The sequence below is a fragment of the Gadus chalcogrammus genome, chromosome 2 (genome assembly GCF_026213295.1).
Source record: "Gadus chalcogrammus isolate NIFS_2021 chromosome 2, NIFS_Gcha_1.0, whole genome shotgun sequence".
In the NCBI taxonomy this organism is placed as follows: Eukaryota; Metazoa; Chordata; class Actinopteri; order Gadiformes; family Gadidae; genus Gadus; species Gadus chalcogrammus.
The window spans coordinates 22,310,109-22,326,082 of record NC_079413.1 but is presented as its reverse complement, the minus strand read 5'-3'; the positions used below and the strand labels follow the sequence as shown (position 1 = coordinate 22,326,082).

At 47.1% G+C, this 15,974-nt stretch overlaps 2 protein-coding genes across 2 annotated transcripts in view; both read left to right on the top strand.

The window, feature by feature from the left end:
• The first annotated feature begins 34 nt into the window (after positions 1-34).
• Positions 35-10,803, top strand: LOC130399991 (26S proteasome non-ATPase regulatory subunit 11A). Its single transcript, XM_056605024.1, has 13 exons — positions 35-595; positions 1,352-1,453; positions 2,107-2,303; positions 4,001-4,058; positions 4,627-4,821; positions 6,290-6,434; positions 7,064-7,124; positions 7,424-7,486; positions 8,148-8,273; positions 8,406-8,441; positions 8,547-8,598; positions 9,169-9,311; positions 10,329-10,803. Exons 1-12 carry the CDS (start codon positions 505-507, stop codon positions 9,309-9,311), a joined length of 1,269 nt encoding a protein of 422 aa, XP_056460999.1. The 5' UTR covers positions 35-504; the 3' UTR covers positions 10,329-10,803.
• A 2,163-nt stretch (positions 10,804-12,966) lies between these two features.
• LOC130403511 (homeobox protein Dlx3b-like) overlaps positions 12,967-15,974 on the top strand; it is a 3,605-nt gene continuing 597 nt past the window's right edge. Inside the window, exons 1-3 of the mRNA XM_056607903.1 lie at positions 12,967-13,410; positions 14,692-14,876; positions 15,262-15,974. The exon at positions 15,262-15,974 is cut by the window's right edge and continues 597 nt beyond it. Of these exons, the coding sequence (XP_056463878.1) occupies positions 13,044-13,410; positions 14,692-14,876; positions 15,262-15,714 (1,005 nt within the window). The 5' untranslated portion in view covers positions 12,967-13,043 and the 3' untranslated portion in view covers positions 15,715-15,974. The remainder of the gene's footprint in view (positions 13,411-14,691; positions 14,877-15,261) is intronic.

Here is a 15,974-nt window from a genome sequence, read left to right as displayed (position 1 = left end):
ACCTGTAACCCACTTGTAGCTTGCGTTAAACTGAAGGGGTGAATTATTCATAAGCTTTAAAAACAACAAATGTTACACAAACTTTAGGTGTATGTAATGTTATAGTTATAGTTTATATTTTTTCTGTAATGGATTTTTCTTTTGTTTGGCTTTGTTGTTTACAACATCTTTGGCGACGAGAAGTAATTCAGAAAATGTTGAAATGCATCTATCCACTGCATCCCAATGTGAAGTTCGAAAGTATTGAGAAGGTATCAGATAAAGTTTAGTTAACTGAATGAATACATATGGAAAATAATATTGCAATTGAAAGTAGCAGGAAACATGGAATTATATATATTTTTAAATAGTGCATTCTGCATTTCTGGACGTGATGTTTGATTGCTTCAGAAGGAGCTACCATACCTTTACACTGAGAGAACAAGAGGTGGCAACATTGATGCATCATGCATCAGGACCTAACCGGAAAGCGGGGGGGGCAGAGCTGCAGCCAGAATAGTAAAGATGGCAGCCGTGGCAGTGGCTGAGTTTCAGAGAGCACAGTCTCTGCTCGGAACGGACCGGAATGCCTCTATTGACATCTTGCATTCTATCGGTAAGCGGGGACATCACCGGGTCCGCTCAAATAGATCCAGACGGGGGGTCCGCTGATGTGTTTTCATTGTGTGTTCAGTGAGGCTAGCTCGAGTGGCGGTTAGCGGAGGGTTAGCCGGTTAGCACGGCGCAGAGACTGGTCCACAGCCCCGTTCTCCCACAGTGAGTCAGCAGCAGCAGGTTAGCTTCATACCGGCTAGCCCGCTAGGCTAACGTTGGCTAAATGGCTCTTTCATTGTGAACTTGGGTGACAGTTTGTGTAGTGTGCGTTGGTTTAAAAGGCAGACTCTCTAGCAGCGACCCAGCGGCGGACAGACAAATGTGTATCTATGTATGGAGTGTGAATGACAGTTTCTGTACAACGTTAACTACTTAGGAATAACTCCTGTCAGTCAGCGGTGTGTTGGTGTGTGTATTGTCAGAGCCACAGCGGGGAGATAGTTGTGCACAGTTGGATCCTCTGTTTGACAAGTGGAAATGTGTTTTTATTCGCAATTGAGCAATGCCTTGAAAAAATCGCTAAATAGTCATTTAGATATTTGTTCACATGAATAGAGAAAGTGAATGTGAGCATTAGAATGCTGTTTGTGATTTAAAAAAAATTGGAAGCAGTTAAAGTATTAAGAGTATTTTCTTTTATCAAAATCCTATATGTTGAATAAAATGTGGAAATAACAATGCTCCTTTGAAACTTGAGTAACTGGTTGTGTGTTTGTGTGTGCGTGCGTGTGCGTGTGCGTGCGTGTCTGTGTTGTAGTAAAGCGCGACGTGCAGGAGAGCGATGAGGAGGCGGTGCGTGTGAAGGAGCAGAGCATCCTGGAGCTCGGCGCGCTGCTCGCCAAGACCGGACAGGCTGCAGGTATCCATGGCAACATAATATTGCAAGCTTCACTTCGGTTTTTGCACACAAACGTTTAACTGTGCGCTCGGTCCGGTTTTGGAAGTCACTCCGCGGTCTTCCAGGTCATGACCGATCTATGATGTCATCTTAAGTATCGGTGACGCATCATGTTCAGGCACTAAAGATGGATGGAAAGATATGACAGCTGAGCTGCATGATTGGACCGCCACTTAACTGTGTGTATTGGACGTGCTGTTATTATACTACTGTGAAACATGGAGGACATGGCGGAAATAAGTTTAGCACTGCAATCAGCTGCGTGTGTATCCTCCTTATAGTTCATGTCATTTTCTCCGAGGTGCAGTATAGTTACACAAGTTTGACCAAAGTCATACTTGGGTCACACCTCGTAATGGCTTACTTTCTTTAGTTTGTTTAAACAGTAATGCAGCTGATTATTAAAGCTGTTCATTCTGAAGGCATATGCATGTCTGTTTTTTATTTTATTTCTTGTTCTTGTAGGCGTTCTTAATCACATGCCGTGGATGTTTTACGGAGGATATAACATTAGCCTTATGTGAAGATTTACTGGCTCTGTTTTTGTTTTTTTTCCTGCATTTTACTAAACCCACCCCCCGTTCCCCCTCTCCTCCACGGTGCGTCCCACCCAGAGCTCGGGGGTCTTCTAAAGTATGTGCGGCCCTTCCTCAACTCCATCTCCAAGGCCAAGGCTGCGCGGCTTGTACGCAGTCTGCTGGACCTCTTCCTGGACATGGAGGCGGCCACCGGCCAGGAGGTGGAGCTCTGTCTCGAGTGCATCGAGTGGGCCAAGACGGAGAAGAGGAAGTTCCTGAGGCAGGCCTTGGAGGTGAGCGGCGGCCTGTGATGCATCCTCAACTGAATACCGATTAGTAGGCCGCAATTAGTGCTGAGCTCGGATAGTCCGATATCCGTTCGTTAGGCGGGTATTCCGATCTCAATTCAGTATTCAAATGCTTCGTTTTTCTTTATTTATTTATTTTGAGGTCATTAAGTTGATGTAAAGTGTGTTATAAATGTATTATTTATGAATCAAGCGACTGTCTAATTGTGAAATGTATTTAGGCTTCAATACTGTCTCCTTCACAGTATGGTGAAATTATAAAAAGCCTTATGTCGGTGGAGGCGAATCTCACCATCTGAGAATACAACAAGACATAAGAGGTCAGTCTAGACTGACTAGACAATGGGGAGGTCTATGTGGGAGGAGAAGTGGTTAAGGAGACAGGAAAGGGGAGGACATTGTGTGAGGCGACGACGGTCCACTGGTTCTGGTCCCTTCGTACTCGCTGCATCAGAAACATGCTGGCTCATGAGACATGGCTCCTTGCTCCAAATGAAACCTTTTGCCGTGATTGCGTTGTAATTTAATTAAAAGGTGACACATGTCAGGGCTTAACATTGTGTGTGATGGGTCAGAAATGCCATAGTCTGTCTTCTGTCTGCATGCTCGTGGGTGTAATGCTCTGTGAGACTATCTGTTCTTGTAGACCATGCACCTCCGTCTGTGTTTGACTATTTCATTTGAGACCAATTCCTGTCGTTTACTTTCTCACACACACACACACTTCGTTCTTCTAAGAAGAGCTTTTTTCTTGGTTGTTTCGATTTTGAAATCGTAGCCGAAGGATGACCCTGAACAGCTCCGTATAAATAACCGCTTTGAAACCATTCGAGGAAGGTCGTAACTTGGGCTGTTTTTTCAGCGAATGCCAACAGAGAGGGATCAGCTGAAGGTCAAAGCAGGGCTCTGAAGGAAGCTCACTTTTCAAAGGAGCTAGGCTAACCGCACTGAACAGCAGTGGTGTAGCAAAGGCATAAGCAGAGAGCGTTGAAGGTTTTTCAGTCAAAACACAGGACGACGAATATGAAAACGAAAATTTGAACCACACTGTATTCCCTTTCAAAGAAGGCTACAGAGAATACTTACCAACAGAATACTATTGGAGCCCACAACTCCAACCTCTGTTGTCGGTCCGCTGTATATTAACACCATATAATGGACAGGGCTGAGAGGTAGGAGATGGACTAGACTGGCCTGGCCTGGCACTCAGTGTAGTCCAGAGTATGGATGAGCGCCTTAGAGGAAGCAGAGCCTGTCTGTTCCCCGGGATGACGTTAGTCTGTCCTCCGAACTCTAAACAGCTGGAAAAGCCCTCCTTCCTCGAGGGGAGTCTGTGGTACTGGATTGATCTGTAAATATTTTATTGGAGGTCCAACTTTGAGGCCTACTTAAGGAACAGATACATTTCACCAATTATATTGTTAATTCTATGTTGTAAATTTGGTTTCACTGGTGAATTAATGATTGTCTGCAAGTTTACTTCTGGATGCATGTATATTTGCGATGCACAATTTTATTTAAATGACATTTATTTAATGGTATTAGCATCTGTTTTCTTGTTATTTAAATAGCTACAGGAAACGTGAACCGTTATGTTAAATTCAGGTTCTGGCACAACTTTTGTTTGAACTGCTCTCCCCCTGCAAGCTGTGAGACGACTGATCGTCCTGTGTCCTCCTCAGACTCGACTCATCTCCCTGTATTTCGACACAAAGCGTTACCCGGAAGCTCTGCAGCTAGGTGAGGATCTGCTGTCCAGCACGCCGACGTCCATACACATTCTGTTTCTTTCTATTGCATATCTCTCGATAATAACATCGCAGGTAGCCTAGGATCAATACCACATTACGACAAATCGTAAGCAGTGGAAAATAATTGTCCATCCTTTCATCAAATAAGTGTTTTGTAGAATATACATATGATCATACAAGACTGGCAAACAGTAGTGTGGTCATTGTTCGTCTGTGTCTGATAAAAAATATAAGGGCCACATTAAGGAAATGCGTTTTTGGAGTTTTTGGCAGGAATGTTTTTTTTTTTGGGAGGGGGGGTTATATTTTATTTTATATTTTATATATTTTATATATTTTATGTCTGTTCATCTGTCTCTTTTGAAAAAGTATGGGGACTCTGAGGTATTTAAGGCGTAATGGGAGTCATTATACTTTTTAGACAAGTCTTTCTTTGTGGATAATGTGGCCAGTACATGTACCTATGCATCCCACGTTGTACGGCAAAGTTGTACAAACGTACGCCAGATGCACGCGTTATGCCCCTTCTGAACGTCCGTTCCTTCCACCGCCCCCAGGCACCCAGTTGCTCCAGGAGCTGAAGAAGATGGACGACAAAGCGCTGCTGGTGGAGGTGCAGCTGCTGGAGAGCAAGACCTACCACGCCCTGAGCAACCTGCCCAAGGCCCGCGCCGCCCTCACCTCCGCCCGCACCACAGCCAACGGCATCTACTGCCAGCCCAAGCTGCAGGCCGCGCTCGACATGCAGTCTGGTGAGGGGAACCCGGATGATGCTCCCTCGTGCTTTGAAATGACTTGTCTTGCTTTGGTTCGACGCGTTGCCCCCCTCGTTTACAGATTGGACTTTGTGGTTCAAAGTCCAATCTGTAGCGGGGTCGGTTTAGCTCAGGAGGTAGAGCGGTCGTCTTGTAACCGAAAGGTCACTGTGGCGGGATCGGCTTAGCTCAGGAGGTAGAGCAGTTGTCTTGTAACCGAAAGATTGCTAGTTCGATCCCCAGAGTGTTGATGTGTCCCTGAGCAAGACACTTAACCCTAAACTGCTCCTGGCGAGCTGGCTGTCGCCTTGCATGGTTGACTCTGCCGTCGGTGTGTCAATTTGTGTATTAACCGATGCAAGTCGCTTTGGATAAAAGCGTCTGCTAAATGCCCTAATGCTAATTCTATTTCAGTTGGGCGATGGTTTCTATGATCAAATTGTCCTGTCATTATTTTTTGTCATTTTAGCAAATACACAATTAATTGCCTGCGGGACGCGGGACTGCAAAAGATCTGTTCTCAGCGACAGCTGTGTCTTTCTAACGATGGTGCCTCTTTGAAAAGAGTCTATTGGTAGTGTGTTGAGGGAGGGCAGAGGTGAGCTTTGTGCTCATTTGGGTTACATATCCTGTTTATTAAACGCAACGCTGCCCAATATTGAACTACCCTCGTACTATTAAAATGATGTAATGAAAGGTAGATTCCCACAACCTGCTGCCACCTCCTCTCCTCAAAACCTGCGCCTCATTACCGCTGATCCATCACTGGTACGGCCGGTCGGGTCAAATTGCAAGAAAGACGTGTGGTTTAGATATTGCGATCACAGGCTCCGGGACGGGGTATGGCGGCCTGATGGGTACTGGGATACGTTGGCATGGAGGGAGTTTTAGGAGAGGACAAGCAGGTTTTTGAAGGAGATGCAGCACTTGACCGAGAGACAGTGAAGGTGCAGGAGTGTGGGGAGGGTTTGGTGCAGGTGGCAACCCTTGCAGCTGTCTTAATCTCTTCTTGGAGCCTGTCCAGGGCTTTGCGCGGAACCCCTGACAGTTGGAATTAATCCAGAGGGGTTGGTGATGAGTGATGCTGACTGTTGTTTTTGATCTGGCGGAAGGCAGATTTGATGTGTTGGACTAGAATGACAGGATTGTCTGGAACAAGTACACAGCCATAAACTCACTCACCCTTTTAGTGTCACTGCCGCCAGTGTATGGCTAGTCTGTTTACTCCCTGTCAAGTTATCGTTTAACTTCTTCGCTCTATTGATTTGGGCTTTTTCCTTCCTTCCTTCCTTCCTTCCCTCGCTGTTTCTATTCAAAGAATGCTGCTCCATTGTTTTAAATCGATACCATTTTAACTCTTTCTTTCCGGACATAAACGTAAAAGACTACCTCAGCGTTGTACAGGTTGTACATGTAGGCACTGGGAACCTGAGGACCATCAGTAACGTTTGTCTCCCCCCCCCAGGGATCATCCATGCGGCGGAGGAGAAGGACTGGAAGACGGCCTACTCCTACTTCTACGAGGCCTTCGAGGGCTACGACTCCATCGACAGCCCCCGGGCCATCACCTCGCTCAAGTACATGCTGCTGTGCAAGATCATGCTCAACCTGTAAGCGGATGCTCCTTCTGCCTCCAAATGCACCTGCAGACACTAAAACAACCCTGCACTCACAAGCTGTTCCAGTATGTCAATCAGGATGGTGACGTCACTGCGATGCAGTTTCATGGCTTTTATCAGCCATACGCAGCGACCCAAATAAGATAATTATGTATACCTACGGCACATGAGAGTCGTTCACGCCGAGAAGTCATGGTGCATGTTCACCAGCCTGTTTAATAAGGGTGTTCAACGTGCTGAGGTTGGCTTGTTGATTCACAGGCGTAGAGCTCTAGCTCTGCCTCTCCACCTGCGTGAGGTTGTGCAGGTGGACCTTTGCTTTATGCTTTCCAGACCTCCATTCCTTCTACTGAAACCAACCCGAAAACGGTGCAATCCGGTTTAGTTCAAAGGCTTTGAGCGGATCGGGCCCGATAATAATTCCCACTAAAGCACTTCAGGGCGTCCTACTCGGCCTTACAAGCGGTCAGGGACAGTTAAAGTCAGGCGTCTGGCTCAGGGACGCCTAGCTAGGAGCCGTGGATGGGACATGACCTGGTCTGTCTCCTGAGCCACTTCAGACCCTGACTGGTGGCAGAGAGCTGATGGGTCTGTCTGGGGTGTCTCTCCCTCCCCTGCAGGCCAGAGGAGGTTCACTCTCTGATTGGAGGAAAACTGGCACTCCGGCATGCTGGCAGACAGGTAATTTTGTGTGTGTGTGTGTGAGACCTCTTCATATCACAGATGGATCCTCATATAGTGTTCTGGCTGTAGATTAATTCAGAGTGAAACCCTTTAACTACAATGGTTCAATAAATCTGTACGCCACATTACCTTAAGACTGGTGTTTATAAATGGATAACCATACAAAATGCGGATGGAGACATTAAGAATACTGAAAAACGCTGCTGTGAATGCTCCAAACATGCAAAATATGACATATTAATTATAATCATTCAATAATGATTGTGAATATTTCTGTCTTTCTCCCATTCCCTCAGACAGAGTCACTCAAATGTGTAGCGCAGGCCAGCAAGAACAGATCCCTGGCAGACTTTGAAAAGGTAGGCTGTTCCTCCTCAGTGCCTAGGCTGCTGGCGTTTGAATCCTCCACTGTGAGTGAGCACACTGATACGGGTGCCCTTCACAGTGAGCCTGCGGCTAGGCCGATAGTGATCATCGCGACCAACCGCGTTCTGTCTGTTATTTGATCCGTGAATACAACTCATTCATCCTAGACGTTTCACAAGTTGACGCAGGGAGCAGAAAATTGCTGTGTAAATGGTGGTTTATTTATTAACGTTTCACATTAATTAATAATCATTGATCCGTTTTTTATAGCGCTTTTCTAAGTACTCAAAGACGCTTTACAAATAAAGGAACACGTACAGACAATCAAACAAAAGGGAAAAAATGTACAACACCACAACAATAGGCAACACATTAAGAGAACGGGAGAGAGTGGAAGATGACGGAGGTTTTAAGTTTAAGTAGGTTTTTAGTCAATTAAGTCAGGTATTACTACCCCTGAACATTTTGAACGAATCTATTTGTAAGTTCAAAGATGTCTGATTCAACTTTTTGTAATAAAAAAGCAAAACTCTATCTATCCAACTCCAATGTAATGTGTCTTGATGCATGGGCACATGTGTTCTGTCATAGCGTGAACGTGACCTTACTGTCGTGACCTTAATGCCCCCCCCCCCCACACACACACACACTCAGGCGCTGACAGAGTACAAGCGGGAGCTGAGGGACGACCCCATCATCAGCACCCACCTGGACACCCTCTACGACACCCTGCTGGAGCAGAACCTCATCAGGGTCATCGAGCCCTTCTCTAGGGTCCAGGTAGGACCCCCAGAACCCCCCCCCCCCCTCAACTGATCCGTCAACGGACGTTGCTGCTTGAGAATGTGGTGGCAAGTCGTGGTCGTTGTTGTGCCTGTGTTCATGGTTTTCCTGTTCTCTTTCTCTCCCCAGATAGCACACATTTCCACATTAATCAAACTCAGCAAGGTGGGATTTTTGAATTTGAGTCTAAATGTTTTGTATCACGATTTGCCTGAGTTGCAAATGTTGAGAGACAAAGTATGAAGGGTTTTGCGTTTGCTTGTTCGACAGGGAGACGTAGAGAGGAAGCTGTCACAGATGATCTTGGATGAGAAGTTCCACGGTAGGCATATGAGGTCAAATCAGCCATCTGTACTGAATGAAGAAGGGCCGGCCAGGCATCTATTAAGTATCGCAATTTCTTGCTTCTGCAATAATTATTCAGGTTAAATCTAATTGAGCCCTGAAAAATATATAGAAATATTTCCATTGAAAGAGCGAGGATTCATTCACTATCGGCTCGAATGATGACTAAGAGTCAAATTAATCGTGGGCAGCCCTAGCATTGACCAACACTTGTTCAGCATATAAAAACTGTCTTGTACTTCACGTTCCTCAAAGTATCTCTCCACCCTCTGCATTAAAAAACCCTTCAGATCAAAATCTCCCGCAGTGCATTCGAACGATCTCGATGTTGAGATAATCACATGCTTCCCGCTAATTAGAAACTGCGAGTTAATTACAGCTCTGCGTTGGGTCTCTCCGGCTACTGCATATAGCGTTTTTACGACCGCGCGTCGATGAGATTGAGTGTTAAGGACCCGACGCATCGGCAGATGGGGCGCGACAGACTGTCTGAACGCAACAGGAAGCGCACTAGGGTGAACAGGATGTGGTGCCGTGTGCCCTCCAGGGATCCTGGACCAGGGCGCGGGGGTGTTGATCATCTTCGACGAGCCGCTGGTGGACAAGACGTACGAGGCGGCGCTGGAGACCGTGCAGAACATGAGCAAAGTGGTGGACTCCCTGTACAACAAGGCCAAGAAGCTGACATAGGTGGGTGCAGTGCCGGAGTGTCGGTGCCGTCCGACCCCCGGGGGGGTGTTGGGGCCCTTTTGTTTTGGAGTATGTAAAGCGTGTTCAAACTTGAGGGAAGAGCCAGACGGTTCTCGGTGGCTCTCTAGGGCGTCTCTGAGGTATGGGCACTGGGAGTGCCCTTCCCAAGAATAACAAATACATGTTGGTGCCTTTCACACAATTCTGTATTTATGTTAACATTCAATTTTATTTTTATAGGACTTAATCATCATTTCGGTCTCAAAGGGCTTAACAGGCCCAATGTGTACGACACATTGGCCCCTGGAGTACATTTACAACATGAGAGATTGTAGTTTGATTGCAAAACCAAACGCCTTTTTTAAAAAGGACAGATTTCTTACAGATTAGGCTTCTTCTAAAGTCAATGTTTCATACACTATTAGATCAATGATATCGATATTCAACATGTTTTCTCCCAAATATCAAGGAAATCTTGGGGCTCTCTGGGAACTGTGTGAAACATTGTGCAATGTGTAAACAGAACTAATCGGATGGACAAATCGACTCTCAATGAACTGATGAGATTATCTTTTATTATGTCCTACCTTATCTCCTGCTAAACATTAAGGTCCTTTCCTTGTCCAATCCCTCAAATGAAAAACACTACAGCCGTTATGTCTGGGGAATACTCTTAACTTATAGTTGTGATGGTAACTGATATACAACTTCATAAATAAATAGAAAAAAAATCAATGCTGCTCTAATTCGAGACACAAGGGTGTGAAGTAACGGTAAACATTTCTGAGATCCTAAAAATAACTTCTTGATATAAACGTGGATGAAGATCCTCGACCGTCTCTAGTGTCCCACATCGGGCAGAACGCCCCCAGAGGAATATCACGGGCACTGCACGCTCGTTGTAATCTTCCCTTTTGGGGTCCGGCCCAGTCCAGTCGATGATGTGAACGAGACCGACCGACGGTGACCTGTCCTGACCCCGGTCGGTCCTGATGTGTGATCCGTCTGTCCTTCCAGGGAGGTGGAGGGCCCGCCCACTGTCTCCGGGGTCCAGAGGGACGGCGGCCGGTCGGAGCCAGCCGCCGCGACCTCTCAACCAACCCTGGGCCAGCAACGAGCGGAGGAGGCAAAACTAAACACGGCCAATCAGACTCTGTAACCAACCCAGCCGGCCAGTGAAATCAGATGTGTGTGTGTGGGGGGGGGGCTCATCGACCAAAAGGAAACAACCAATGTGATCACCCCCAACACCCCCCACCCCCTCAAAACTTGTTTCCATCCTCCCCTCTTCTTCACGTCTGATTGGTTAGCGCTGCTGCACAGGGCTCCCCCCATGGACCAATCCTGGCACTGCGCTCATCTCTCTACCGACCACAGGTTGCCAATCCACACTGTGGTAGCCTCTCCTTCCCCCTTACCTTTCTCCCTCTCTCTCTCTCGCTCTCGCTCTCGCTCTCTCTCTCTCTGTCTCGCTCTCTCTCTCGCTCTCTCTCTCCCCCCCTTCTCTCTATCTCTATCTGCGCTGGTGATCAGGGAATCATGTAAGAAAAAGTTACCAATAAAAGCCCCCCCCCCCCCCCCCCCCCCACCATATTTAGTGCAAATACATTCTATGAAAAGAAGTCTACACCAAGATGTGTGAGCGAAACAAGTGTGCACTGGGATGGAGGCCGTAACCGCGGCGACCGACTCCAGCTTCCCCCTTCAGTTCCATCCCATTCGCCAAGCCTCCTCTGTGAAGACTTCGACCTCGTAACGTTTATAGTTTTAGTTTTTTTTTTTTTTTCCACCTCCTGGTTTAGCCACAGAGGCACCCCCCTCTCTCTCTCTCTCTCTCCCTCGCTCTCTCTTGCTCTCTCGTTCTCGTTCTCTCGCTCTTTACCACCAATAAAGAAAAACAACTGTTTGGGAGAAGAGCGAAAAAAAAAAATGTCTTTCCCTCCTCCTGTCTACTCTTCGCCATGCACAATATACACATGCGTTGAACTTTAACCCCTTCTGCCCCTTTTTTGTTTTAAAGAAAGTTGTGATTTCGGGACACCTGGGTACAAACCTGCACACCGCGATGTGCAAAGAGGCACATTGCATCAGGTTGAACATTTGTCGCCGTGCTGCAAGGTTTTCTTTTCATCTTTTTATTCTTTTGGATATGGCATAATGCAATGTCAACAACCTCTCTCTCTCTCTCTTTCTCTCTCTCTCTCCCCCTATCCTCTCCCTGCCCCCTCTCTCTCTCGCTCTCCCCCTATCCTCTCCCTGCCCCCTCTCTCCTCCCTCTCTCTGTAACCAACTCTCCAAAACTTCCCCATTTGTATATATTGTTGCCAACCACTTGTTTCCAAACCAACTCGGACGCCCTCTTGCCTCAACACTGTTGGTTCTCTTTCTTCTCCAACCGTAAGGAACCGAACCAACGCGTCCCCTTTAACCGCGGCGGCCGAGTCGAGGAAACCTGTATGAGGCCTGACAACGGGAAGACTCGTCTGAGACCCGTTAGTGTCTGAACTAAGAGACCAGAGGGGGGGGGGGGGTGTACATGACGCTGTATGGGATCAAGGGCCGGGGGAGGATCAGACGACATGATACAAAAAGAAATAGAAATGCTAATAAAAAAAAATATTAAGCTGATGTTTTTGTGACGTTTTTCTTGGCTGTCTACTTTTGTTTACTTTTATGTATGATATTTGTCGAGTAAACCTTTGAAAAGAATGAGGGCATGAGTTGAGGCTAGTATTGGAGCTTTTATTGTGGAAATGCAGTGTTTAAAATGCTATGAATGAGTTATTCTGTTATTTGTGTCCGAATCAACCTATCATTTTCATCTTATTATGCCTCATCAATGATTAAACACGAAATTAGACTAATGTATTGCGTATCTATTTTATTTAAATTTAAATTTCACAATTCATCGCAGAGTCAACTGGATGTCCGAGCTCATGCCCTAATGGCCACAAACAAATAATATCTTTCCTGATATTGACTCGGAGCAGGGCCATTAGCATTTGAAAAGTCGTATAGATCTTGTCTTAAGTGGGGGTCTGGGGGCCATTTGGGCCTTGTCGTTGCATTTGAATGGGGATGAGGCTACACCTTATCACAACCTCATTATGCTCCGCTTGCTCAGTGCTTAAGCCCGCTGAGCATGGCATACGGAGCGTACTAACCAACAAACTAACTCAGAAACTCGTTTGTTTATTATCTTGTATTTTGGCGAGAATATGGAGCCTGCGCTCTGAATAAAAAGTAATGAGACGTGGAGTTTACAGTCTCCCCGGCCCTGTGTATGTGCTCATCAGAGAGAGAGAGAGGAGGGGGGGGAGAGAGAGAGAGTTACTGGAGGTTTCTGCGGGGAGGAGAGGGTAGCCAGACAGGCGACAGTCAGGGACGTCTGGCCCTCGGGGCGAAGGCAGGGAGCGAATGCCCCGCCGAGGGAGCCAATGGGAAGGCGCTATTCCGTCCTCTGCCGTGCACTGCTCGGCGCGCCCTGTAATTTGGAGTTCCAGTTGGGTTGGGTGCCGCCACAGTGAACAGCTTCGTCAGGGGACTAGAGAAAGAGAGAGAGAGAGAAAGAGAGAGAGAGAGAGAGAGAGAGAAAAAAAGAGATCCTACTTGCATCGGATTTCTAACCCGTCACAATTAAGAAAACAAACATCGAGAGACTTTGGGGGAGCCATCATCTGATAATCCTAATCTATTAGTCCCGGGACGAGTTTTTGATCTTCGATTTGGACCATGAATGGGCAATCTGCGTCCTGCTTCGAAGTGGATAAGAAGCCCTTCCTGGCCGGTAACTCTCTCCCAGGGACGAAGGAGTCGCCGACTCTCCCGGAGTCTTCCTCCACGGACCTGGGCTTCTACAGCGGCCACGGGAGCCTCCAGCAGCAGCAGCAACACCACGGCCAGCAGCATGACTTCTACCCGGCACAGCAGCAGTCGTTCGCAGGCCAGCCCCTCAACCCCTACTCGTACCACCATCACCACTACAACCTGAGCGGGCCGTACTCCACAGGTAAAGCCGAGTACCCCCCCTACCCGTCGCCCCCTTACCGCCAGCAAGGAGCATTCAGCCGGGCGGGGAAGTCACCGTTGGAGGATCTCGGTGAGTTTGGAAAGCCTGCGACGCACACACACACGCACGCACGCAAGCACAGAGACAGTTGTGTCCACATTTGATGGACTGTCGATCGGAGAGAACGTGCTAGACAGTGAGACGGTAGTTCATGCAAACGAAGTGGGAGTTTAGTGGGATCCTGTTGTTGGGTGTGTGGATAGATTCGAGTCAGCAAAACCAAACCAAATCCTCAGTATGGACCTGAATATTCGGCTACAATAAAGTGTCCTGTTGCCTTATCCAGCATTACGCACGACGAGATGGAGACGACTTCTGTGCCATAAATGGACTGAGGTCCTCTCAGGGGTCCACATGAAACACCTGAAACAGTCCCATGTAAAACCGAACATTACTATTAAATATAAACATTCAAATCATCTACACAAGCTTCAGACTGTACTGTCTAAAACTTTTTTTTGTTGTTTATTTTTAATGTGACTTGAATGTGGACATAAGATATACCACATTAGATTCGATTCCAGAAGAAACACAAGTTGACATGCTGATATAGCTCGGCAGTTTGACATTCCAGTTGGGAATTGACTGTTCTGGCCCCAGGGCATTGGCCCGGGGCCACCTCAGGTGCCGCAACACGTCACGGCTGATCTTTGACTCATTCCGGTACGGCGGACTTTATCACGCAACGTTTCCCGCTCTCGTTTTATGATTTATTCATTCCTTATTGCTCAGGAGGCAGGAGACACGCTGTAGGCCTGACAAAAACGAAAGAAGTGCAGCCTACGGGATTAACATGCAAAACACACACGCACGAACGCACGCACGCACACGCGCACAAACACACACACACATCTCTATCCACTGTCTGTGGTAGACACACACACACACACACACACACACACACACACACACACACAAACACACATACACACATCTAGATCCAGCGTCTGTGGTAAACACACACACACACACACACACACACACACACACACACACACACACACACACACACACACACACACACACACACACACACACACAGACACATACACACACGCACACACTAAAATTATACGTTTAGAGTGCGATGGAATTTCTTTGAAACTCTGTGCTTGTGGCAGCCGCATCTATTTATACTGAACTACTACAGCCTGTGCGGCTGTAAGGGCCCATCCATCCATCAAGAGCACTCGTCTGACATGTTGGACGTTCTCCTACAAGGGGTTATTCAATCCAAAGTGGTTCATCATAACTCGGATCGTCCCGATTTGAACGTCCCCTTACGTCCCGTCTTCCTCTCCTGGTTTTCAGTGAAAGAGGAACCAGAGGTGGAGGTTCGCATGGTCAACGGGAAGCCCAAGAAGATCCGCAAGCCCCGCACCATCTACTCCAGCTACCAGCTGGCCGCCCTGCAGCGGCGCTTCCAGACTGCGCAGTACCTGGCCCTGCCCGAGAGGGCTGAGCTGGCCGCCCAGCTGGGCCTGACGCAGACACAGGTACAGCCAACAACAAGACGGCGCAATGTTAATCTAATGGAGGACTTTAGACAGAGATTTTAATGGTGTCAGGAAACTGTCACCGAATTTAATTAAACTAAATATCATTTTGTTTAATTAAATTATCTTATGTGAGCTTAAACCTTTTTTGAGTTGTAATCGTTCATGTTTCTATTGTTTTATTGTTTTTACATATTATTATTTGACACACTCCCCAGTTGGGGAGCTTCACTAACAGTCAGACGGTGTCCAAGTTATTGCCAACGCATTAATCGGCTGTAGGGTTTTATGAAATCTGTCTGTATTTTTTATTGGGATTAGATATAGGCCTGTTCAAAATAAAAATTCAGTCGCTGATATTTATTCCACTCTCTCTTCTCTTTAGGTGAAGATCTGGTTCCAGAACCGCCGCTCCAAGTTCAAGAAACTCTACAAAAACGGAGAATTCCCCTTGGGGGATCTGCCCATCGACCACAGCCCGGACGCCAGCGACTCCATGGTTTGCAACTCCCCTCCATCCCCTGCCGTGTGGGAAAATAAAACCACCAACAACAACAATAACAACAACAACATCAACAACGACGAGGAAGGCAGCGGCGTCGACAGCAACAACCTCAGCAGCATCGGCAACAGCAGCAGCAGTAACCGCAAAAGCCATGCACTACTGGAAGACGCCAGCAGGGGGCATGGCCTTTACCAGTCTCCGGTCAGCTCGACTGCGGCCTACATGGCGGAGTACACGCACCAGAACTGGTACCCGCAGCACGGCGTGCATTTAGAATTGCCGGCTTCTGCGCCCGCACCGCCGTCATCACAGAATTTGGGAGCCGTGTACTGAGTCATCGTCACAAGACTGCAAGAAAATAAAATGCCCTGCAGGTGTTTTGATTTGGAAAACCTCTGCGTTTTGGTTCCTCTCTCAATGGGAGGATTGTGAGGCCTATTTTGTATTTGTCGTTGACCCACTTCGACAGTTTCTCACGCCTTTTAAAGGACAAACTTTTAAATTATTTGAGACTTGAAACACTTGACTTTTCCGTCCCTTATTTAGGAACTAGGATTTATTTTGATAAGGAATCTAAGGTGTGATGGTGGCGT